The sequence below is a fragment of the Zea mays genome, chromosome 6, assembly GCF_902167145.1.
Source record: "Zea mays cultivar B73 chromosome 6, Zm-B73-REFERENCE-NAM-5.0, whole genome shotgun sequence".
NCBI lineage: Eukaryota > Viridiplantae > Streptophyta > Magnoliopsida > Poales > Poaceae > Zea > Zea mays.
In genome coordinates, this window is record NC_050101.1 from 164,693,544 (window position 1) to 164,703,954 (window position 10,411).

General features: G+C 44.2%; 1 protein-coding gene across 1 annotated transcript; it reads right to left on the bottom strand.

Annotated features, from left to right (window-relative positions):
• Positions 1 to 85: 85 nt before the first annotated feature.
• LOC100384690 (uncharacterized) lies at positions 86 to 4,585 on the bottom strand. Its single transcript, NM_001177167.2, has 9 exons — positions 4,435 to 4,585; positions 2,357 to 2,587; positions 2,078 to 2,248; positions 1,844 to 1,987; positions 1,571 to 1,750; positions 1,208 to 1,439; positions 1,012 to 1,125; positions 779 to 865; positions 86 to 683 (listed from the first exon to the last, which is right to left on the bottom strand). The coding sequence occupies exons 1-9, from the start codon at positions 4,543 to 4,545 to the stop codon at positions 640 to 642; spliced, it is 1,314 nt and encodes a 437-aa protein (NP_001170638.1). The 5' UTR covers positions 4,546 to 4,585; the 3' UTR covers positions 86 to 639.
• Between the last annotated feature and the right edge of the window lie 5,826 nt (positions 4,586 to 10,411).

A 10,411-nucleotide genomic window follows, 5' to 3' on the forward strand; every position in this document is an offset into this window, starting at 1 on the left:
GCTGCATGTTTAACTTTACTAGAGAATTGTAGAGAAGTCATTGCTCCAGATGATCAGTGACATCATTATCGTGACGGTTTGATGACGGAAACCATTGCCTGCTTCGTGTTCAACATTCTCAAGTGACCTGATGATGATCATGCATATTAATTTAATACGTGAACATTTTATTTTGGATTGTACGTTAAACCTTTCCTTTCTTGCCAAACCACTGGTACACCAAACAGTACTGTATATGTAATTTTTATATCCACATCTCCGCATCTATTGAACAGTGATAATTGTTTGTTTACAGAGAGCAGGAATATATGGAGCATCTGAAAAGAAGTTGATATTGGTAACAAACGAACAGTTGCTATTCAGACTAGTTAGATCAGGAGGAACAGATTGGATGAAGCTAGAGTTTACAAGAATCGTATTGCTCCATGGACCATGGGTCTGATCACGAGACAACGAGGTGCTGTCTCACAACTCGTCCCTTATTTATGGGCAAGCAGGAATACCATGCCACCGGATGACATGGCATCGTCTTAGATTAAGAGACAACGAGGTGCTGTCTCACTAATCTTAATATTATTCATGGGCAAAAAACCCATGGCCACGGACCAGGGTTTGCACATCATCTTCGCCCTGCCTGCCTCACAGCTTCGAGAGCGCAATGTCCATCACCTCAATGAAGAAGTCTGCAACACGAGGCAGCTCGTCATTTCCCCGGAAAAATCAGTGTCACTGGTTAAGGAGTTCAACGAGGAATGCTTCAGCAGATAGCAGGTCTTACCGGAATCCTCTTTGGTGAAGCACAACGGCGGTGTTATCCTAAAAACGTTCCCGTAGAAACCACCCTTACCAACCAACACTCCCATATCTGTTGAAGTAAGAGAGCACTTAGATCAGAGAGAGAGAGAGAGAGAGAGAGAGAGAGAGAGAGAGAGAGAGAGAGAGAGAGAGAGAGAGAGAGTTCTACATCTAGCTTCGACCCTGGAAGAGGTTGTCAAAGCACAACACGCATACCTTTCATATGGTTCATGACACGTGAGATCTCAGCTTTGGCTGGGGTTTTCTTCTCACGGTCTGTCACCAGCTCAACTCCAAGAAGGAAGCCTTTGCCCCTAACGTCACCGATGACTGCAGAGCAAGACAGGTAAAATGTAAGCGGCGAGTAACAATGACATGATTCGTTGCTTCTTTTTTTCATTTCCCTACTTACTCTCATGCTTGTCTTTCAGATTGTTAAGCTGTTCCTTTAGATAGGAGCCCACAACAAACGCATTCTCCTGGAGCTTCTCCTTCTCCAGCACTTTGAGCACCGCATGCCCGCCTGCAGTGCTGACAGGGTTACCATCAAAGGTACTCCTATTGAAGTAGCTTTTGCGGGTCAACACCTGAGCGATCTCTGGCGTCGTTACGACAGCTCCTATGGGTATGCCATTCCCGATACCCTGGAAATCAATGAGAACATGTGAGTCGCCGACTCGATGCACCACCGGATGTGCGTTCTGATGATCTTACCATGACGTCATGTCATGGCAATACAAGAGCCTGCACGTCATGAACGGGTTTCAAGCTTTACCTTGGCCATGGTGACTATGTCCGGGATGACACCATGCCCTTCGAATCCCCAGAAGTGGCTCCCAGTTCGCGCGACTCCTGCCTGAACTTCGTCAGCGATGCAGAGCCCACCGGCTTTCCTTACCATACTGTATGCCACGGGCAAGTATCCTGGTGCCAGTTCCACTATTCCACCAACCCCCTTCGGAAAAGAACATGCCATGTTCAGGGGAGAAAATTGGTTTTCGTTTAAGAGTGATGGAGATGCCTAACCGACGCTTTGATATTGGAATACCTGTATGGCTTCCGAAATGAACCCACCAACTCTCCCTGTAGTTCCAAATTCGATGATTTCCTGAACATCTCTGGCGTATTTCTCCCCGTCAGAACCAAAAGCACCTCTGAAGGGGTCTGGATTAAGCGCATGGTGTACTCCCATCTGGATACATTACATATTAGCAATCATCATGATGTTCCTAGGTAAATTTTTGGCATCTTATTGCGGTACAGAAAACAAAGGGGCACCTACCTGAACAACCTTGAATTTCCAATTGGATTGAGCAGTAGCACCCATTGTTCCAGCAGCATTCCCATGGTATCCATTCCTAAGAGAGATAATGTCATTGCAACCAGTGTAAAGCCGTGCAATCATCAGTGCAAGCTCATTTGCCTCCGTGCCTGAATTTGTGAAGAAAACAACCTGAAAAGAAGACAGCAGTTTCCATGATGCTCAATCGTCCAGAATAGTGCCCATTTCTGAAGTAACTTCTGATAAAGAAACATTTGATTTTTTCCCCTTAGAGAATACCTTCAGATCACCAGGCATTTTGGAAGCCAATGCCTCGGCAAAATCTGCAATTGCATGATTGAGATATAGAACTGTGGAGTGCTGGATCCGCTTTGCCTGGTTTACTATGGCTTCAACCACATCTGGATGGCAGTGCCCACAGCAAACTGTAGCAATGCCACCGAAAGCATCCAGGTAACGACGGCCATCCTCATCAAATAGGTACTGCATCTTTCCTTCGACTATGTCCAACTGCAACAAATATCACATTAATAAATGATCAGCTGAATGCAATATTGCTGTGGCACTGACGATGACTTTAGAGCAACTCCAAAAGAATATGCAAAAAAATTCCCCAAAAACTGATTATGGAGGGCATACTAAAACTGATTACGGGTGGAATAAAATGTTTACTCCAGCAGTTTCCCCAAAATAAAAACTAAAACGAAACTGGACCAACTTTTAATGCATGTAGCTAGCCCACATGCATGTCGTTGGTTTTTTTAAATTTGCATGCCACTGCCCTGTGTTCTCTCACACCAGCAGGACACGTCCGCCACGCCACCAGCTAGCGTGCGCACGTACGCAGTCGATTGGGGGAACTTTTTTGTCGCGCATGTGGGTCGCGAAAAAATACGAGCAAGGAAGGGGATTCTGTTGGAGTATGGAAATCAGCGTTTCTTCTATAAAAATGGTTTATGGAAGCCTTTGCTTGTTTTCTTGGAGATGCTCTTAGCTTGTGTTGCTTGGTTGGAAAACTAAAGCTTGTGTTGCTTGGTTGGAAAACTAATACTACTTGATCGGGGTTCACCATATACTACAGGAGGCACTCAGACGATCTCATATATTAAGTAATTACAGAATGATAACATGCACTGGTTACTTTGCTGTTTGCTTCATTTCAGAGATGCAAATGAATCTCAAAATGCTAGCGTTTTTTTCCTCTTCCTTTGTGCCAACTTCTATCAAATTATATAAGTATATATGCTTCAACATTATTTTTTAATGGGACGGGAGTCAGTAAGTTAGGTACACGGTAAGTACTGTCTCCAGAAATCCAATCTTGACCTTGTTTATGTACTTTGGCAATGCGTAAAAAAAATTAAATGTTGTGTTGTCAGTAACCATGTATATTCTGACAAACAAAGAAAAAGTGGCGCAGCTACATATATTTGAGATCTAAGAGGGCACAAAAAAATAGTTGCGGAAATTAGAGAGTTGTTATATTTCAGGTGCCCACCTGAAATATAGTATGTTTTCAGACAACAACCTTCACTGTTAGTTCATGAGCATGTAAAGCTGAGCATCTTAATACAGGAAAAAAATAAGCAAAAAGATGGATACAGTATCTTTTGAAGAGAAGATAGAAATCAGGCATCTGACCATTAGTAAAAAAGTGGAAATTAATCGGTACAACCTAGATTTTCTACAAGTTTGCAGGCAAAACTGGGCAGCCACGTCATTGCAATTTGCAACAACCCAGGAAAAGCCTGTCACTTATTCATTTGTCAACCCATCCGGCATGTTCATTTGGCAAAAGGATCTACTATTCACTGAAAAAAAAACAATACTCCTGCTGTCGACACTCGACAGCTTGTGGTACTGGTATTACAAGTTTCTTTTATTGATTCACTTAAGACTCCTGTTCGAGTCATACTGCCTGCAATACAGAATTTGCGGCTGTTGAGTGCTGACATTTTATTGGGTTCTGACACAGATCTTGGTTGCATACTTTTGTATATTTATCTCAGATCTCATTTTACTTCAGATAAGAACAGAGCACATGCAGTATCAGCAATCCTATCAAACCTCTCGGAAAACGACAAAGATCACTGCTGCTCTGTGCCAAAGGACTACCAAGAAGACCGCATTTCTCAAAACAGTAAACAAAAAATGTTTTAGTTACGAAAAATGCTAGTAGTTCGATTCTTCGTATTTTAACTGATCACCAGGGCGACAATTGGTGCAGTTTTTACCGAAAAAATATTGAAATCCGAAGGTAATTTACAGTTTTTTTTGTTTTTCTTTTTGGTCGTAGCAGTATAGTCCTTCCCACAGAACTGAAGACTGGAGTGGCGATGGGGGAGCGGCACACGTACTGGGCGATCGTAGAAATGAAAGAGGGATGGGCTGAGGAACTGAGCGCGCTTCCGGAAGATCTCGGCGCGCGGCCCGTTGTACGGCGGCGGCGTGTAGTCGAAGGCCGGCATCTTGGGGAAGGCGCCATTCGCTGGCGCGGGCGCGGCGACGGCGGCCGCGGCGAGCGCGGCCTGGAGGAGCCTCCGGGAGGAGGCGAGGCGCTGCATGTGCTGCGCTGTGGTTTTCTCCCTGCGCGGTTGGTTGGTTGGGGGGGGGGGGGGGGGGGGGGGGGGGGGGGGGGTGGCGGCGGCGGCTACAGAAGCGGCGGGCGGGTGTGTGAGTCGCTGGTTGATGTTGGAGGAGGGCCATGGCGACGCCTATAAATAGATGGCTAGTTGGTGAGATGGTTTGCGCTGCGAGACTGCCAGGTGGGACATAGGAGGACGAAACGTATCGGACGGCGTACGCCCGGTACTGTTGGAATTGTGTATACGACCGTAGAAAATATTGTTTTATATTGTAAAGTAGATTTTGAAATATGGGATAAGATAGAAGATCAGAGATAACGTAAGTGCGGTACCGTTGAAATATCCAGCTTGTTCGCTGTGGCTTGCTGCGGCTGCAATCCGGCTGCGGCTGCGGCTTCTACAGTATTTTTCTCTCTATGGATTGCAGCTGCAGCAGTCCAAACAGCTGCAACAGTGTCGGCTTGTAGCCAGCCGAACACGCCCATCAATTGTAAAAGCTAACTTCAAGAGGTTAGCCAAAAATGTTAGCCAAATATACTAATTTAGTTATTTTCTAAAATAGATTTTACAAAAGAGTAGGTTAATTTCCAACAAACTCTGTAAAACCAACAAAACGAATAGCGAGTGAAGCCGTCTGTCCAAAAACAGAGAGGAGGTAAAGGAATAGAGAGCTATTAAATTTAAAAAGTCATTTGCATAGTCTATTGAACAAGTTTTTATTTAAATAATAGCCAAATTTATCTTCACAAAACGATATGGCTAGTTTCTAGGAGTGGCTCTAAGGTCTTGATTCTCACCTCCTAAGCTTTAGAAATTAAATTTTAGTATCTCTAATTTCTAAACTATTAAACAGAATGACTAATGGAAACCTAAACTTTAGTCTTTTAACCACTAAGAGAGTGAGTAAAGGTGTATGAGGGGGGTGTTTGCCATGGTTCTAGATCAAAACTCTGGAGTGCACATTCTATGGAGTTTTGAGAGCTGTACAAATCTCTAGAGTGTCGCTTTTGCTATGCTATAATCCTTAAAAAGCAACCTAAACATGGAGTTTGAAGGACCGCCACTGTCACTGGTTATAAGAAAGAAATCTAAATTCTGGAGCAGAGGTGCTCCACCTAAAGCTTTGGAGCCATGCAACGATATGGGGATATATCAAGTTGTAAGGTAAGTTATCTCCACCTAAGGATATCGCCGGAACCATGAACCAAGGAGAACGAAATAATGTACAATGATCCATGGTAAGCGTCCATGGGTGAATGATTAAAGTGACAATTGGTTAAGCCAAAAGTTCCAAATTGAGTCATTGTCCTTGATACCAATTGAAGAAACACTTGACACCTAAGAGTAGGGTGAATTAGGCAATCTAATTTCTCTTTTGCGAAAGGGCCTATATATGAGTTAGTTAGGTGGTCTGAGTATCGTTGCTTAGGTCCTGAGTTCAACTTCCAATGGGAGCAAATTTTAGGCTAAGTTTAAAAAAATCCCCTCGACTATCTCACGCCAAAGCACATGTCTAAGGTCAGATTCCCATTGTGGTAGTTCCCACATGGGCTAGTCGCTCTGTATGGGGGCAACGGTTTAGGATTTTTCTTGACCTGAAAGGTCTATATTTTTCTAAAGGGCCTCTAGCTGAGTTAGTTAGTTGGTCCAAGTAGCACTCCTAAGGTCCTAAGTTTTTGACTCCCTATGGGAGTAAATTTAAAATTGTGGTTAAAATTCCCCTTGTTTATCCCATGCCAAAGCATAAGTCTAAGGTATGATCCTGGTCGCAGTCATTCTTATATGGGCTACAGTGTCGTTGTGTATGGGTGGGGTAGAAGTTCGAGGTTTTCTCGATTTGTGTGATAATGTCTTCTTAATACAACACTCATGAACTGTCTTACCCCTGCAAGTTGAGTTTTTAAATTTCTCTCTTAGTCTATGGCATCTATTTTTATCCTAGTCAAAACCTATGCAATAAAACGAGGCTTTCTTTGCATCTAAGGTTTTGACTAAGTGTTGTTATCTCGATCGCAAAAGAGTTATACAATCTAAGCTCCAAACCTATCTAGTTGTCAATAACTAAGCTAGGAAGGTAAAGCACATAACCAAGGTAACAAAATATAAATGCTAAAGCTTAAATGCGATAAACATACAAACTCTCATTGACACGCTAGTCTTTTATTAAAGTATCAAGAAACATGCAAGCTTTCTCCTAATCCTTATTAGAGCCCTAGTCAAGTGAATGCCCATGTGAGGGCCAACCACTCGATCAGGTAACTCCGTAGATAGCCATGAGCCTTCTATATGTGCAAGTGGTGCTTCGGTTGTGGCCTCCCCCAAATACTCCTAGCTGTCTCGACTATCGAGTTTTTAGCCAAAACACAACAATCCTCGTTCCCTCCAGTACATGATGTCGACCGCACCACAAAAAAAGTTAGTGTGATCTTGCAAGATTACAAGCTCTACTAGTACAACCTACGATGACACACGCAAACATCAAGTGATAAAATGGTGTGTGCAAGCTCCAAACCTATCTAATTGGTCTAAGTAACCTAATCACTTCACAAAACATCTATGCTAATCACTGAGTGATATTTGAGCACTTGGGTGTTTATAGTTATAGGAATAGAGTCTCAACTCTAGCAATGTTTATTAGCTCCCACACATCTCAAATGGTTGGTTGGGTGGGTTTATATAGCTCCCAAGTCCAAGGCTAGTCATTGAAAATCACACCATAATTGTGTACTCACTCAATGTAGAGTATTCGCACGTCACACTGAAATATTGTGTACTTCCAAGTCCAAGTCTAAGGCTAGCCATTGAAAACCACACATTTTTGTAGTCATCGGACATGTATAGTGCATACACATCAACCAGATGTTGGAACTACCTGTTATCGACCGTTTTAGTATGGGCATCTGGTGATTTTACCAGCGTTACACTCGATACATTCGTTGCATTATAGCCTTCCATGGGTTGTTGTGCAATCTCTATGAGTATCCTATCTTACATGGTATCCGGTGGCAGACTAGACACGTTTGGTACCTTGTGGATAACCCCCAAAACGTTATAGACTTCTCTAAATGTTCTATATTGTGCCCCATTTGGTGTGATGCTTAGTTAACCCTTGCTTGCAGGTGTACTCTTTCTCACTAGCCCTTCCTGAAAGGGAAATAGAGTCAAACCTTTTCCAATAAGAATTTTGGTGGTTGAATTGCCCAACACAAATTATTGGACTAACTAGTTTGCTCTAGATTATGAGTTTTACATGTGCCAAAGGTTCACAACAAACCAATACAAGTCAAAAGAAAGGGTTCAAACAAAAGGAGCAAAAGACAACCGAAGTGTGCCCTAGTCTGGCGCACCGGACTGTCCGGTGCACCACCGGACAGTGTCCGGTGCACCAGGGAGTCCAACTCCGAACTTGCCACCTTCGGGAATTCTAGGAGCCTCTCCGCTATAATTCGCCAGACTGTCTGGTGTAGCACCGGACTGTCCGGTGTGCCAGCGGAGCAACGGCTACTTCGCGCCAACAGTCGTCTGCAGAGGAATTAAATGCGCTATAGTGCGCGCCTGCGCGCGCAGAAGTCAGAGCAGGTGCCAGAAGGCGCACCAGACAATCTACAGGACCTGTCCGGTGGCCCCACAAGTCAGAGCTCCAACAGTCGAACCCTAACGGCCGGGTGACGTGGCTAGTGCACCGGACAGTGTCCGGTGGCGCACCGGACTGTCCGGTGCGCCCGTCGACAGCAGCCTCCACCAACGACTACTTTGGTGGTTGGGGCTATAAATACCCCCAACCACCCACCATTCATTGTATCCAAGTTTTCAGCCTTCACACCTCATACAAGAGCTATAGCATTCAATACAAGACACAAACAAAGAGATCAAATCCTCTCCCAAGTCCGGAATCACTCCAAACAAATTAATGACTAGAGAGAGAGACATTTGTGTTCATTTGAGCTCTTACGCTTGGATTGCTTTTCTTCTTCCTTCTTTCTTGTGCTCAACTCACTTGTAATCAAAACAAGAGACACCAAGTTGTGGTGGTCTTTGTAGTGGACTTAGTGTCCCATTTGATTGGAGAGAAAGGCTCACTCGGTCTAAGTGACCGTTTGGGAGAGGGAAAGGGTTGAAAGAGACCCGGTCTTTGTGACCACCTCAACGGAGAGTAGGTTTGCAAGAACCGAACCTCGGTAAAACAAATCACCGCGTCATCCACTCTTATTTGCTTGTGATTTGCTTTCGCCCTCTCTTTTGGACTCGCTTAAGTTTCTAACGCTAACCCCAGCTTGTAGTTGTGCTTAAGTTTATAATTTTCAGATTCCACCTATTCACCCCCCTCTAGGAAACTTTCACTTCAGTACAGTGCAACTCATATCCTATGTTTTATCCGGTGCATCACAAGACACGTCTGGTGCTGCTGAGAAGCCTGTTTTTAAGTCACCTAATGTCTTTTTTGAGGTGTTTGATCATCCTGAACAACACTATTACCTTCGTCTAAGTCCACGTTGCATCCTTTCAAATATAACCAAAGATACTGCAAATAATATTAGTAGAAATGGTTATGTTGATAAACAAGCATTAAAACTTAATTGTCAAATAGGCCCTAGTCTATTTTCCTTACAATGGCTAATTGTGGCTTAAGTTTATAATTTTCAGATTCCGCCTATTCACCCCCCCTTTAGGCGACTTTCAATTGGTATCAGAGCCCGGTGCTTTATTAGAGCCTAACCGCTCGAAGTGATGTCGGGAGATCACACCAAGAAGGAGATGGTGACCGGCGACAAGCCCGTTACAAGCCACGGGAAGGCTCCATCGGGAGAGTCCCGCAATAAGGGGAAAGAGAAGGAATCCCCTTCACACAAGTCGCATTGGAGTGGCGAAAAGAAAAAGAAGATGAGGAAGGTGGTCTACTACGAGATCGACTCTTCATCGCCATCCACCTCCGGCTCCGACGCGCCGTCCATAACTTCTAAGCGCCATGAGCGCAAGAAGTTTAGTAAGATTCCCCTACACTACCATCGCATTTCTAAACGTACTCCATTACTTTCCATTCCACTAGGCAAACCACCGGTTTTTGATGGTGAAGATTATAACATGTGGAGTGACAAAATGAGGCATCACCTAACCTCACTCCACACTAGTATTTGGAACGTTGTTGAGTTTGGTGTACCGGTACCATCCGTAGGGGATGAGGACTATGATTCGGATGAAGTTTCCCAAATCTGGCACTTCAACTCACAAGCCACCACAATACTCCTCGCCTCTCTAAGTCGAGAGGAGTATAACAAGGTGCAAGGATTGAAGAGCGCCAAGGAGTTTTGGGACATCCTCAAAATGGCGCACGAAGGAGATGAGGTGACCAAGATCACCAAAAGGGAGACGATCGAGGGGGAGCTCGGTCGATTCATGCTTCACCAAGGGAAGGAGCCACAAGCAATGTACAACTGGCTCAAGACCTTGGTGAACCAAGTGCGCAACCTCGGGAGCACCAAATGGGATGACCATGAGATGATCAAGGTTATTCTAAGATCACTAGTTTTTCTTAATCCTACTCAAGTACAATTAATTCGTGGTGATCCTAGATACAAACTCATGTCTCCCGAGGAAGTGATAGGTAAATTTGTGAGCTTTGAACTAATGATCAAAGGCTCCAAAAAGATCATCGAGCAAGGCACATCCTCCTCCATACCCGAAGCACAACCCGTTGCATTCAAAGCAACGGAGGAGAAGAAAGAAGACTCTACACCGAGTAGAGTCCCCA